The sequence below is a fragment of the Antedon bifida genome, chromosome 6 (genome assembly GCF_963402885.1).
Source record: "Antedon bifida chromosome 6, ecAntBifi1.1, whole genome shotgun sequence".
Classification (NCBI taxonomy): domain Eukaryota; kingdom Metazoa; phylum Echinodermata; class Crinoidea; order Comatulida; family Antedonidae; genus Antedon; species Antedon bifida.
Window position 1 is genome coordinate 6,901,548 of NC_136231.1, and position 15,365 is coordinate 6,916,912.

General features: G+C 33.5%; 1 protein-coding gene across 2 annotated transcripts; it reads left to right on the top strand.

Moving 5' to 3' along the window:
* Positions 1 to 1,475: 1,475 nt before the first annotated feature.
* LOC144844139 (L-threonine ammonia-lyase-like) lies at positions 1,476 to 14,857 on the top strand. 2 transcript variants are annotated; one of them, XM_078700885.1, is made up of 12 exons: positions 1,476 to 1,567; positions 4,137 to 4,392; positions 5,430 to 5,500; positions 5,909 to 5,954; positions 6,686 to 6,871; positions 7,248 to 7,303; positions 10,708 to 10,870; positions 11,018 to 11,108; positions 11,950 to 12,025; positions 12,432 to 12,557; positions 13,161 to 13,328; positions 13,952 to 14,857. In XM_078700885.1, the coding sequence occupies exons 2-12, from the start codon at positions 4,156 to 4,158 to the stop codon at positions 14,112 to 14,114; spliced, it is 1,383 nt and encodes a 460-aa protein (XP_078557011.1). In that variant the 5' UTR covers positions 1,476 to 1,567; positions 4,137 to 4,155; the 3' UTR covers positions 14,115 to 14,857. The 2 variants fall into 2 exon arrangements, with proteins under 2 accessions (XP_078557011.1, XP_078557012.1); XM_078700886.1 differs by lacking the exon at positions 1,476 to 1,567 and adding an exon at positions 3,989 to 3,999.
* Positions 14,858 to 15,365: the final 508 nt, after the last annotated feature.

Genomic DNA, 15,365 nt, shown 5'->3' on the forward strand with positions numbered 1-15,365 from the left:
GAGAATGGAAGTAAGTTTAATTCACTTCCTCTATGGTTTGAATGAGTACCTTTAAAGAAAAATATATTTTTTAAATGTCTTTTTTTTTAGGCCATTCATATAATATTTATCCACAAACCAAAAATTGGATCGGAAAAAAATGTATTTACCTGAAAAAACAAAAAGCAAAGCAAGCAAAAAGGAGTCAATTGACAGGAATTTAATGGATTAGTTGAATTTTATTTATTTTGTCTTTTTATAAGTGAAAACATTACTACTAGTGATTTATTTTGCTGCTAAATGGCTACGATCATTCAAAGTCTTCTTTAAAAATTAATAATGTTTTTGGAGAACAATACATCTTTAACCGTGGATTGTATCAATAATCTAAACGATAGAGGAATTCTCCATCATTTATCAACGAACGTAGTAGACAGGCAGTTTGCTGGTATTGGAATCTGAGAAACTCGGACCAGAAAACTCAGGTCTCAGTTTTCAGTTTTCAAGCGCTAGAAAACCCAAGATATCTGAGTTTTCTAGATAAGTAAATTTCTAGACACATTAGAAATTCTCCGGTTCACGTACGTGACACTATTAAGGCGGTTAAGAGCAATTTCTAGGTATAAAAAAAAGTTTGAAGTTCGGTTAGAAACCTTACGGGAAATCCCCAGAAGTTGGTATCACGTTACTTGAGATATTACAGCATTTCCTCTATCATAAAGGATGCGTGACTTGTGATTTATATTCCTATGACGAACAACCTTCAATTTAATATTATTTTCCGTTTTTTATAAACGAATATCACGGAATTAATAATAAGGCAGGCCTATTGTTGAATAAGACGCAATACCGAACGTAGGCCTACTGTATTGTCTTCTTACAAGATTACTTCATGTGAGTACTGTACTATGTGGTTGACGTGAATGAATCATATAGGCCTAGTAAGGCTATTTTTAAAATCTAATAATTAGGCCAAAATAAAGTTATTTTTGTTAGCAGAGGAACAATGGGTTTGAATTATTACTTAAGGTTATGTGTTTGTGTGTTATATTGACAGTCGAGTTTATGAGTATTTATTCGCACGTCAAATACGTCATATTATAGTTTTGGTCAAAGTAATTCAAAAGTCACGATCGATAGCCTACTTTTTTTTTTAAATAAATCATTATTTCTTAAATTATTAAATAGAATATCAAAAAAAGCTGAAGAAAGAACAATGACTTTAAACTGTTACGTCAAAAAGTTTGTAAAAGTTTATTATAATTAAGTACTGAAAATAGGCCTATATACACATAATAGTTTTCAAATTGAAATACTGCATATGTATGTACTAGAAGTTTACTGCGTAAATTTTGTGGGGGCGTGAATGAGGTGTGTCATTTTTGACCAATCAGAAACGTTTAAATTGGTGACATCCGTTACGTTTGTGTACGTGAAACACAACCACACATTTTTGGTATGACGCAATATCATGACTTGACCCTGTTTTACAAAAACAACACGAACACACAATTCAAGAAGCAAGGACGACGACTGTTTCGACTTTACGAAGAACGTTTTCGTACTACAGTATTATAGCTTTTTATTCGTAAGTTAGATTATATTTTGTTTGACAATAATGCTATGTGGTGAGTGCAGTTTGTTGGTTTCCACAAATATAGGCCTACGTCATTACTATGATTATATGATTGCTGTTATAGTGGACGGGATAGGCCTACCGCTACCGCCTAGCTAGCCTACTACTAGTACTAGCCTAGGTAGGCTAGCTAGCTAGTTAGGCCTAGCAAGTTACAAGTATGATCGCGATTTATTATCCTATCTATTGACGTAGCTCAAAAAGAAGGTCATAACCGGTCCACTATCCACGGATAGAAGGCCTAGCCTTAATTATAATACATTAACTTATTAAACTTGTTAGTATGTAAGGTTTGTCATATATTTTACTCTCTGGTCTGGGTTGGAATTGGTTGAAGGTAGCCTATATATAATATATCGCCTGCATTCATTTATTATATAAATAATGTGCTTTTTTATTAACATAAATTAAAAAATAAGATACTTTAATTATACTGTATTAAATATTAATAATTAATAAATAACAATATATACAAAGAAACTAAACTAAACTAACCTTTTACTGTTTACAACACACGGTCAGTCTAATTACCGAAAACAACCGAAAATAACCGAAAACAACCAAAACAACCGAAAACAACCAAAAACAACCGAAAACAAACCGAAAACAAAATAAAATAATCTAAATACCGAAAACAAATTTTGTATAATATTTGTTTTAATATCGCCCTCTATTGATGGTTGTTTCTAAAGCTAAGACCATAACAGAGCGAAAACCGCGTGCGAAAAAGCCAAGGAAGACCCTACGAAATGGTAGAAGTGTGCACAAAATACAACTCAAAATCGTACAATCAATCAATGATAACATCGCATTTACTTTATACAGAATCTATAAAAATATTTTAATTTTAGTCTTTCGATTTTTGATCCAGAAACGAACGCATAATTAGCCTACTCCTCACAGTCACAATAATTGTGAATCACGTTAATCCATAGTATAGAAAGTAAATTGACTATGGTTTATAATCATGATCAATTTAATTATAGATTTTCAAAGATAATAAAACAAAAATGATATTTTTAAGAATATTGATAATATTAGGGACTATAAAGTATTCTTAAAACCAGCTCACGATAAAGGATTCACAATAAAATCTATTCAGTAAAATTACCGTAGTCGAGTAAGTAATGTTATTATCCTTAAATAACGTTTTTATCCTTAATCACTTCAGTATTAACTTAAGTGACGAAAACCGGGGACGAAAACGCAAAGTTAGGTCAAATGCTTTGTTTTTGGAAAGACTAAAAACGAAATGTGTTTATAGATTTTGTAAGTAAATATAGTCTACGGTGTATTTCATTGAATTTGTACGATTTTGAGTTGTATTTTGTGCACACTACCATTTCGTAGGGTCTTCCTTGGCTTTTGCGCGCGCGGTTTTCTCTCTGTATGGTCTTAGCTTTAGACACACCCATCAATAGAGGGCGATATTAACAAAAATATTATACAAATTTGTTTTCGGTATTTAGATTTTTTTATTTTGTTTTCGGTTTGTTTTCGGTTGTTTACGGTTGTTTTCGGTAATTAGACTGACCCACAACACATAACATACCTTCACTATTTTCACAAAAAAAAGAAGAAAAATAGTGCCCTAATCTGAAAATAAGATAAATCTGTATCCAATATTATGTATCAACTGTGTAACTTTAAGCCTGATTTTATTAGTTACCAAGACTTTGATGCAATAAAATTGGTAGGTCTACAAATAATTCTAGGTCCTGTCTTTTGTTGATTCTGTGCTTTATAACCTTCATGCATGAATAGTTACATTCAACAACAACTCAAAAGATACACTTGGCATTGGCATTAAAATCCTTTAATATTTTAATAATCAGTAGAATTTGAGATTTAATGGCTAGTACAATGGCTTAGTGTGGGTGATTTGAAATGAAGACTTTAACCTAAAATAAGACCTTTAGTTTTAGTTTGTGTAAAATAGAAAATAAGACACAGGAATTCAGTGGGTCCTAGCAGAATGGTAGCTATAAATGGGTAGTTGTATGCTAACCCTTTTTGACAAATATTGATTGATTTCCAACGATTATAATATGTTTTTGTTAGCGCTCTCTCATTAAAAAAAACACCCCTGGATCTTCCGACGCCCCTGTCTATAGTTAGTAAGACAAACACCTATCCATAGCTAGAACCCATGATATAACTATTTTGTTTTTGTAATGGCTCTATAAATGTTTAAGAATGAAATGATGCATGATATCCAAGACCATAGTCAGAGAGGTTTGTTTTTCCATAAAAATGGACAAAATTGTCATCAGCTAGATTAGTAGGCCTATAATTTTCTATACTGCTTTCTAGTTTTAAAACAGCAATCCTAGAAGAAGGGGATTCGTTGTTAAAGTCCTCAAAACCCCTTTGCTACAGGTTTGGTATGTAACCCATTACATTAAAGTTTTAAATTTTTCAATCATAGTACATATTTAAAAATTTGTTTATGACATTAATTGTTTTAAACATTTTTTTTAAAGGACTCCTGCCCTTTTCTGATGATCGTTTCTCTTTTCAGATTAGAAATTTAGGAAAATATGACTTCTACAATTTGCACGACAAACGGAATCGAAGATAAAGTCCAAAAATTGGGTATTGAAGATTGTTCTCAGAATGGGAACACAAATCACAATAATACTGAAGTAGATGACATGAAGGATGGTGATCTAAAAGACGAGTTGTGCGACCCTGATAATCCTATCTGTGTAAAGTTCCAGGATGTTAGTGCGGCTGCGTATAAGATCAAAAGTGGAATACAGAGGACTCCTTGTCAGGTTAGCATTTAGAAAATGTTTGGTAATACTGTAATAATATTATCAACTAGAGGGTACTCCGAGAGTACAAACCTCCGCCTACTGTAAAATTCCCCTACATAAAATGTCCCCGGAAAATATATATATTTTTTTACATTTTTTAAAATTAGTTCTAAATGTAAATAGACTAACTGCACACTACAAAGTTGTGGATGAGAGTTTGGTGTAATGGTTATGTATCCAGCCTCTCACAGTTGAGATCGCAGGTTCAAGTCCCGCTGAGATTTTTTTTTTTTTTATTTTTTTTTTTTTTGGGGACCTTGATCTTTGACCCTGACCCTTCAAAATTTAACCACAATTATATGATGTGTCATTGATCATTGTGGCTAAGTTTGGTGAGAATCGGATAAAAACTGTGGTCTCTAGGCAGTAAAATAGTTTTTTGTTAGTTGTGACCTCTGACCTTTTCCCCTCAAATACGAACTCGTCCGAGCTTTTGAGGCATAGATCATTGTGTCCAAATTTGGTGAGAATCGGATAAAAACTGTGGCCTCCAGGCTGTTCACAGACAGACACACACACACACAAACATACAGGGGTGAAAACATAACCTCCTTGGCGGAGGTAATAATAATATTTATTCGGCAAAAGTTCTTAAAAGTTCATCTTGCCAGGAGCAAGTAATAGGCAGAAAACTGCAATTTCATAGTCTGAAAACTAGTGTGCTCAGAAATAGTGGCTGCTATCTCATCTATATCATTTGGGAAACAGAAAAATTGCCTTTAATTGACAATCAATTAGGAATTTTAAGATTATCCTACTTCAATTACTGCAGTAATTACATATGGTTGCTCATTGCACTAAAATTGCTAAAAATGATTGCATTGACTTAAGTGTAGTTACTGCAGTAGAATTCTTTAGATATGATTCCTTTGTACACTGACATTGAAATATATACTATTTTAAGAACTCAAATATTAAGTAAGCAAAAGACAAGGAAGCTTGAGATTGTGAAAATCAAAATTTATTCATTGTTTAAAAACATTTTTCTCAATCAGAAATCACACATGTCTGCACTGACAGGGATGGAGATATATTTTAAGAAAGAATTTTTACAATTTACAGGAAGGTAAGTCCTATTTTTTTCAGAATTCTGTGTCTGAACAGCTTATTTAGGCCTATATATTTAGGCCTTATAAAACGGAATATTTTGATGTAGGATGATGGACCATTGGGACCTAATAAAAACATTCTGATTTTGGCCTCATTAAAACGAACATAGAATCCATCAACCACTTTCTTTCTGTTTCCCTTTTTCTTTCAACATTACGATTTTAGAACATATAGTAGAACCCCTTTTTAGAAATATCCATATTCAGGGTGATAATGATGGGACAGACAGAGAAGAAACCCTACAGAAAAAGGGTACAAGGGAATGTCTAGTAATAAGCATATATCAATTCATTGCATGGTTTAACGCAAATTGTATGAGAAAAATGCATTATAGTATAATTTTTTTAAATTCATTTGTTAACAGCTTTAAAGAAAGGGGAGCAAGAAATACACTTCTTATGCTAAATAAGGTAATGTTATATCAGATGAACAGATGTTTTAATTTGATGCCAATTTTACTGTCACAGCTAGTAATTTGTGATTATTGAATAATTAGGAAAATCTATTTTTTTAAATCCAGTTTGTATTTGTTTTTAAATGAATAAGGAATTTGACTTTTAAATAATTCAGGCTGCTTAAATTTTCTTAAACATTTTAATTATAATAGTTGAATTTTTTCCCTGTTTAAACTGGGGATCATATCAAAACCTGTAACCTGTAAAAAAAAATTAAAATAAACCCCTTTTTTTGGGTAATGTTCAAGTGACTGCCTCGATAACTTCTACATTAAAACAAACTAAAGTCATATACTATTGCAGTAAAAAATATGTAGTTACTGCAAGAACTGCAGTAGAATCATTTTGACATGGTCCCTAATGCTCTGTCTACACTATCAAACATTATGTGAAAAAAAAGTGTGATGTGACCATATATGGACATGATGATGTCATGTCACTACCATATTTGGGCATATCACCATCCTATTTGGGAACATCACACTTTTTTGTCAAACTAGTGTGATAGTGTAGACAGAGCTTAATGGTACTGACCAAGAAATATTACAAATATGTAATGCATTGATTCTGTTTACTGTTTGTTTTATTTCTGTATTCTGTTCATTCAATTAGTATTGCCGGGAAATTATAATTTTCTATTTTAGGATTGCTTTTTAATTGCTAAATGAAATAAATTTTCACTTTAGGCCCAGAAAAAGAAAGGCGTTATAGCAGCATCTGCTGGAAACCATGCGTTAGCACTTTCTTATCACGGCAAGGATCTTGGCATCCCGGTAACGGTTGTCATGCCGATTGTTGCACCAATCATGAAAGTCAGCCTATGTAGGCAGCAACAAGCGAATGTAATAATACACGGAGCTGATATTGGTGAGGTACGTATGATGGTTGAGAAAAGGGGGCATGAAGTTTCTACATGGTAAGAATACATAATCCTAATAATATTTACCAACAATAAGCCTTCGAAACAGTGCCGTAATATGTCGCATTGTCTTCTCGTCTCATGTTGGCAGAGAAGAGAAATTTCTACTCTGAAATGAATTCCTATAACTACTTTCTTTATTTCTCCACCTAATGCAGCGGATAACAGTATCTTAAGAGAATTCTTAATAGTATTCATACCAGGGAATAGCTTGCCCCTAATGCAGCATTTAGAAGTACTATATTCATACCAGAGAAGAGTGATAATTTTTCTCTTGCCTGATTCTTTAATCTAATCGTCGATCTTAATGATATTTTTTTATTTCATAGTCAAAAAATCTTGCCATGAAGATAGGAAGAAAACAGGGTCTTGCTTATATCAATGGGTGAGTTTAAGCTGTGTTCCCACAAGAACACAATGATGTTGATGTTTTGACTATCACAGAGTCTTGGTTGTCTGAAGAAGACCCTGTTATTATTGGTGAATGTACGCCATTAGGGTACTCTTTCTTAAACTTTCCAAGACCTGGTGATAGACACGGCGGTATTGCAATCATCAGCAAATCAAGTCTGAAGCTAGGTATTTCACCTACAGGAATAGATACCGTCACTTTTGAACATGCTTCAATAACTGGCAACTCAAAGTTTGTTCGTTTTATTGCAGTCTATCGACCACCACCCTCAAAGAAAAATGGCTTTACACATAATCAATTTTTTGAAGAGTTTGACAGTTTCCTGGGTGTCGTATCTACACTCCCTGGCAAACCATTGATTATGGGTGATCTGAATGTTCATGTTAATGATCCTACAAAACAAGACGTGTCGCGATTTTTAACTTCTTTGGCAGAACACAACATGAAACAGTACGTTAACAGCCCAACGCATAAATGTGGAAATACGCTAGATCATGTTATTTGTCATCCAGAAGATGATCTTATTACATGCGAGTCATCCATTACTGTATCACCATGCAGATATGGATCTGATCATAACATGATAGAGTGTAGTATCAATAGGTTTAAACCATGTCCCGAAAGAAGAATTATCACCCGTAGATCGTTTAAAGATCTAGACATGGAATCTTTCATACCAGATCTCGATCGTGCGACGAAGTGTATTCTTCTGACAAATGATCCCAATTCTCAAGCTGAGTTATATAATAGTTCTATTCGCGAAGTACTTGATAGACATTGCCCGGAGAAATCACGGTCCCTGAAGCTGATCAGACAACCTAAATGGTATACTGATGATGTAAAAGACTCGCGTCGTGAGCGTAGACAACTCGAACGCAAGTGGAGAAAAACTCCCTCTGGTGAAGATCGTGAAATGTACCTTAAGCAAAATGTTAAAGTTACTAAACTTATCAAGGAACGTAAAACCAACTTTTTCCAAGAAACACTAAATGGTGCAAATGCTAAAACCATGTTTAATACTCTTAATAGTCTGTTAAATTCATCTGTCAGTAAACTTCCTGCAAGTTCCTCTAACCTTGTTCTGAGCAATCAATTTGCACAATATTTCACTGATAAGGTGTCTAACATTAGATCTGAACTTGATCAAATGTGCCATATAAATAATGATAAGAATGATAATGTATACAATGTCAGTCAAAACGAAATCTTAAATTCTGACAATAATATCCTTAGTGATAAATTAAGTAAGTGTGTAAATATGTTAGATACTTTTGTAAAACTGAACGAGGAAGATGTTAGGAAAATTATCACTAAACTTCCTAATAAAACAAGTCCACTGGATCCTATGCCCACTTGGTTACTGAAACGCTGTATTGATACATTATTGCCGAGTATCACGTCCATTGTTAATAATTCTCTGAGAGCAGGGATATTTCCTATTATCCTTCGTCAAGCGATTATTACCCCTTTGATTAAGAAACCAACCTTAAATCCTGATGTGTTTAAAAATTACCGGCCTGTCTCCAACCTCCCAACGTTAGGTAAAATAATTGAATATCCCGCAGTCTCTAGTTTTAAAGAGCATCTCCAGAACAACGATCTTACTGAACCGTACCAGTCTGCATATAAATCATCTCATAGTACGGAAACTGCCCTTTTGCGGGTTAAGAATGATATGTTAAATGAACTTGACAAAGGTAAATCAATTATGTTGGTCCTACTAGATCTCTCCTCTGCATTCGACACCATAGACCATGACATCCTTGTAAATCGAATGCAGAGTGAATTTGGTATCTCCGGTACTGCATTAAACTGGTTTGCTAGTTACCATCATGAACGTGTAAATAGAGTCTGTGTTCTAGGTGAATACTCGCAGAATCATGTTTTGAGATATGGTGTACCTCAAGGGTCCATCGTAGGTCCATCTATCTTTACTATGTATGCGCAACCTATTGCAGATATCATTAGGCAATTTGAAGTAGTGTATCACATATATGCTGATGACATACAGCTTTACGTTAGCTTTGATTCAAAGTCGGAGGAGGATATCTCCGCCGCTAAGTTTAAACTTACCGAATGCATTACTGAAATACGTTCGTGGATGATGATCAACAAACTAAAGCTCAATGATTCAAAAACTGAGTTTTTCGTGATTTCATCTAATAGGCATGTTAAGGCTATACCCCAACTTGATTTGAAAATCGGTGAATCTATAATCACCCCATCCAGTAAGATTAAAAATCTTGGTATCATGCTTGATAACCAACTCTCTATGAAAAATCATGTTAGTACATTGCGTAGTAGGGTAAACTTCCATCTTCGTAATTTGAGTAGGATTCGGTGTTTCATAGACCGCTCTACTTGTACACATGTAGTAAGATCTTTAATTCTTTCCCGACTGGACTATGGCAACTCTTTGCTCGGTGGATTGGCTGTTTCAGACGTCCGACGTTTGCAAACACTGCAAAATAGCGCTGCACGTCTTATTTTTCAAGCTAGCAAGCGCACCACTGCGTCTCCTCTCATTGGGGAGCTGCATTGGTTGCCTGTCCAGCAGAGAATTGAATTCAAGATCTTAGTGCATGTGTACAACTGTCTGTATGGCTCAGCACCTGGTTATTTACAGGACCTTATAAACAAACACCATTCTGGTCGGCATGGACTTCGATCTACCCAAGACCATACCCGTCTTGCCATCCCCAAGACCAAGAGGTCGTTTGGCGATAAGTGTTTTTCTGTCATCGGTCCTAGATTGTGGAATAACTTACCATCTTATATTCGTGAAGCCATAAATGTGCAATATTTCAAGAAAATGTTAAAAACCTATCTCTTTCCTAAATAATGTTTATGATATTACGGTAACTTTTTGTATAGGCCCTCATAGTTTTTATATATATATATTTTTGTATTTTCATTCAATTTTCTATTTTTTGTATTTTGTAAGTTTTGTTGAGTATATAGTATTTTCTATTGTACAGCGCTTTGGTCACTTGGAAAAGCGCTATATAAATCCAAAATTAAATTAAATTAAATAAAAAAATGCAATGCAACACAGAAACGCAAAGTGCTATGATGACAATGCCGACGACGATGCAACAGTGCTGCAAACATTGCTACGGGAAATAAACTCAGTTTGAAAAGAACACTGGAAAACATAGTACAGCACATACTCAAAAGTATGCAGGGTAAACCTGGTTAAAGTGTATGGCAATTCTATGTTGATGCACAACAAGCAGGTTTGATTTCACGCAGACGGGGGCAAGCACAATTATTGGAAGGGCTCTTTCTTTTCGCCAATTGCATGCTAGTGGGAACCACGCTTTTGAACAAAAGTATGATAACAATCAGCATTATTAATGTTTAAATGTCTTTTACAGGTATGATAATCCACACATCATTGCTGGTCAGGGTACAATGGGTCTTGAAATTGTTGAGCAAATTGCAGATATTGATGCAGTGATAATTCCAATAGGAGGAGGAGGTTTGATTGCTGGAACAGCCCTTGCCATTAAGAGTTTGTCCCCGAAAACGCTTGTAATCGTAAGTGTTAATTTTTAGAAATGTTGTTACTAAAGATTCTGTTCATAGTGTGTAGAGAGTTACTCTATTACTGGTATACCAGAAACATCCAGAACATTGTTTGGATATTTGTAGATTAATATATTGAAATTTAACTCTCTTTTTTAGGGTGTTGAGTCTGAAGAATGTGCCAGTTTTAAAGCATCTTTAGAGGCTGGTAGACCAGTTTACACTGCTGCAGGACCAACATTGGCAGATGGTGAGTTAAGGAATTTATAATTACAAGCTTAGCTTTTCCTATATCATGATGCCAGTTCTTTGGAGTAATGACCAAGTACAGCATCAAACTTCACTTTTTTTTTAAAATTGTTCAATTGATATTGCCTTTTTTTTATGAGGGTGTATTACACTTACTTACTTACATTACTTTTACTAATAATTATATTATAATTATATCCTTTATGTCTAAATTAAAAATAAACTAGATATGAACTCGTCACTTTGACAAGTTAGTTATTCGCACGACAAACGCCACATGCACGCCATACGTTGTAATGTTGCACACAGAAAAGATTATACCATTATGACCTGAAGAATATGTTAGTATTGAATTCTGTCTATATTGTGTCATATAGTATATACACAGTATATACTGTATACATACTACATACAGTGTAGCATAGGTGAAATTAAACTTTTCCCAAGTGTCAATGACCAATAAAGTTTGGTTTCTAGTCTATAATCGATCATAAAAATTCATAAAATCGTGCGTAAGTCATGTTGCGCAACTCTGACGTCATTCAAAAATAGGAGGTGCACAACTTCACATAAATGTCCATATTAAATGTTATGTTTATGTTTTTTGAGATACGCGAGACACAAAATTGGAAGAGAAAGAAAGAAGGGAAAAAAAAAAACAGAACGCTGAGTGCGGATGAAGGGCTGTTACCCGAAAGCTCTGCTAAATTTTCTGGCTATTTTACTTTATCGTCATTGAGATCCAGCCACTGATACCCACAGTATTGTCATTTTTTCAGTAATTTGCCTTTGGATTTAACTAATTATATATTACTATTTACTTATTTATATTTGTTTTACAGGTCTTGCTGTTCCACTTGTGGGTGTTAATGCCTTTGAAACAGCTAAAGATATTATTGATAAAGTTGTAACAGTAAGGTAAGTAACAAGATTGCAAAAGGGTATTTTGATAAAATATACATACATATTAGTGATAAAAAGATGGAAAGAAAACAATTTCAAATACTATACATGACCTAGTATAATCCCAAGCTTGAATGTAATCCCATCTCTTAATTCAGGCTTTGGTAAATCAAAATTAATACAATCTATATAATATAAGTATAATACCACCTGTCTAATTTTTGCCAAATTTCATAGCCAGCCCCCTGAGAATTATTATTTGATCATATTATCAAGATATATTGTTAAATGTTTGGCAACGTGCAATATGTCGATATTATCACCTTTATTAAATGGATGATGTCCTATCAAGTTTTGACCTGCCATGGGGCCTAACTACTGGAATTTTACCCAATAATTTTTTTGTTTTCATTTATTATAGTGAGGACTTTATTGCACTGTCAATCTTAAGGTTGGTTGAGCTTGAAAAAGCTGTTGTAGAGGGCGCTGGTGCTACGGCATTAGCAGCACTGTTGGGGAACAAGCTGCCAGAACTTAAGGGTAAAAGGTAGGCCCACAAATCTGTTTTTTAAATTAGAATTTGTAATATAAAGAAGCTATGTAATTCTATGTTGACCTGGAAGTTATCTCATATGCATTGCTTTTAGCAAAATTAATAGTTCCAGTGACCTAAGGTCTGTTTGCAGGGTGACTTGCTTTATTAATAACCTTAGTAAAACCATTTCTGAAATTCATTTCACCATTAACATGAAACTCCAATACAAAATTATCTGAGTACATTATCAATAAATTGTGGTTTTTGAGTCCACCTGAAACACTGGAATATTGTGTTAAGTATGGGGAAAATTCACATCATACTTAGTTGCACCATGGAACTAATTTTATAGCTCTATAATAATAATAGTAATATTATATAGCACATTAAACAATGTTTCCCAGTGCTTTGCAGCACACAAAAATGATCACAAATTATCCTAAGATAATCAAAAAACGAAAAACAGAGGAACCATTTACCTTGCTCCATTCTCCAGCACTTTGAAGCTCTCTTATGAGAGCTCGCTGGAACAGTACCATATCTACGATTTCTATTTATGTAATGTGATTAATTTCATCATTTTAAATTGTTGGATAATTTTTTCTTCAAAAATAGGGTTGTTATACCATTGTGTGGTGGTAACATCGATACAACAGTTCTTGGAAGATGCTTGGAAAGAGGTCTAGCAGCCGATGGGAGATTGTGTAAATTTGTTGTGACTGTAAGTGATAGACCTGGTGGTATAGCAGAACTCACAAAACTAATTGCTGATCTGGGAGTAAGGTATGACTGTATTTTAAATTGCAATAAAAAAGATATTGTTCCATTTTTGTTTTCTAAATAAAATACTGCTGGCAAATATTTAAAATGTTATTCAATATTGAATTGGCCTTTGTGAGTTTAAAAAAAACCAACCTTTAATGTACACCGCAGCCAAAATTTGAGCACTGGTTTTCGACTATATATATATGCTATATATTTATTAAATTACTATTTAGCGTGTTATACTTTATAAGGTCAAATCTAGACAATTTATTTTTATTTTATTTTTCTTTATTCAGTCTATTTCGTAAATCATCAGTTGAATAATTTAAAGCTCTGTCTACACTATCAAAGTAGTTTGACAAAAAAATTGTGATGTGCCCAAAAATATTAGTGATATGACATCATTGTGTCCGTATTATTATGGGCACATCACATTTTTTTTGTCACACCGAAAACCTGTACAGTGTACTACCACTTATGTACTGATAGTGTAGACAGAGCTTAAAAGTGTTATACAGTAAATCTATATACATATACAATTTAATACACATTATTAAGACATTTAGCTCCTTGATGCAAAGCTTCATCCTGTTTTAATACCGTTTTTCTAGAAAATAATTTTTTATTTTTTCTCTGTTTAGTATCAAAGATATTCACCATGAGCGGGCATGGTTAAAGAATGCCATCTTTAACGTCCAAGTTATGTGTGTAGTGGAAACAAGAGATCAAGAGCATGCAACACAACTCCATCAGCTCCTCTTAGACAACTATTCATCCGTGATATGGGGACCTCTAACTGTCTGAAAAATAACAAATGGCTGAATATTTTTAATATCACGTGCAATTTTTTCTAGAAATTTGTATTTAATTATATCATGCAGACAATTTTCACGAATAATTTGCACTTTTCATGGAGAATTTTGGCGGTTATAATAATAAAACTACAAGAGTTTTGTTGAATTATTGCTTATTTTGTAAAAGGTGTTTGAAATTTATTGTTTTTGTTAATTTTCCACTTTTAGATGATACAGTTTATATATGTTATGAATTTGTTATATTAATACATTTAACATTACATTTGATGATTTTGAAAGGAAGTTGATTATAGTATGAAGACTATAAAATATACTCCACAAGTCTCCAGTATGGGAGAGATAGTAGTTGTTAACACTTACTGTATTCTGATACTAAGTCAATATCTGATTCTTCAAACTTACCGGTACTAAGAATGTTTAGCATGTTCAGGGTAATTAGGGTTCCATAAGTTTTTAGAGATTATTATGAGTTCTACCATAACCTGTAGTTAAACATGATCGTTGGTATAATAGTGAATAATTATATTAAATAATATTTATTTGAAGTGTGAAATTTGAACAAAAATAACAGTGTATAAATGAACTGTACAAATTTGTATTTGTTCATACTACGGTAACTAGATTTAACACTATGTGTTAATATAATATTAAGATATGTAGAATGATCACTTTAGAATCGAGTATGATTGGCATTGATGATATTTTTGGAATAACACCATTCCAAAATCACAACATTTTTTTCAAATAGAATTATTTTTGTTGTGAAGTCCTACTTCCCTTATCTCCTAGTGTAGTGGGACGATTCGAGGTGATTTGACCCTGGGATGATTCAGTCAACTTATATTTATCAGCTTTGATATGCATTTTATAAGCATAAATAAGCCCACCAAAAGTGGACCGAATTGTCATGGATTCATCTCCTAGCCTCGGTCACAATTTTTCCAATTGTATTACAGTAGAACCTCTAATAAAGAGACACCTTTAGGACCAAAATAATTCCAGGGGTTGGTTGTAATATTAAAACAAATTTCCCCTCGTTTTCATTCCACAGGAAAGAAATGCATTGGTTTGTCCATTGAATAGAGGTGTCCCAAAGTTGGGGTTGTACTGTACATTACTACACTACAATATTTGGAAGATGTGTGTGTGTGTCCAATTAATATTTACCCTTCCCACCGAAACCTGTAGAGTGTACTACCACTAATGTACTGCCGCAATTATATCGTTAAATATGCCTGTG

What these genes read in the sequence shown, in the direction of transcription:
- LOC144844139 (XM_078700885.1), top strand. Translation starts at nt 4,156, where the DNA reads ATGACTTCTACAATTTGCACGACAAACGGAATCGAAGATAAAGTCCAA. An exon ending in TACAGAGGACTCCTTGTCAG is followed by an intron (nt 4,393 to 5,429) that starts GTTAGCATTTAG and finishes TTTCTCAATCAG; the next exon opens with AAATCACACATGTCTGCACT. An exon ending in ACGGAGCTGATATTGGTGAG is followed by an intron (nt 6,872 to 7,247) that starts GTACGTATGATG and finishes TTTATTTCATAG; the next exon opens with TCAAAAAATCTTGCCATGAA.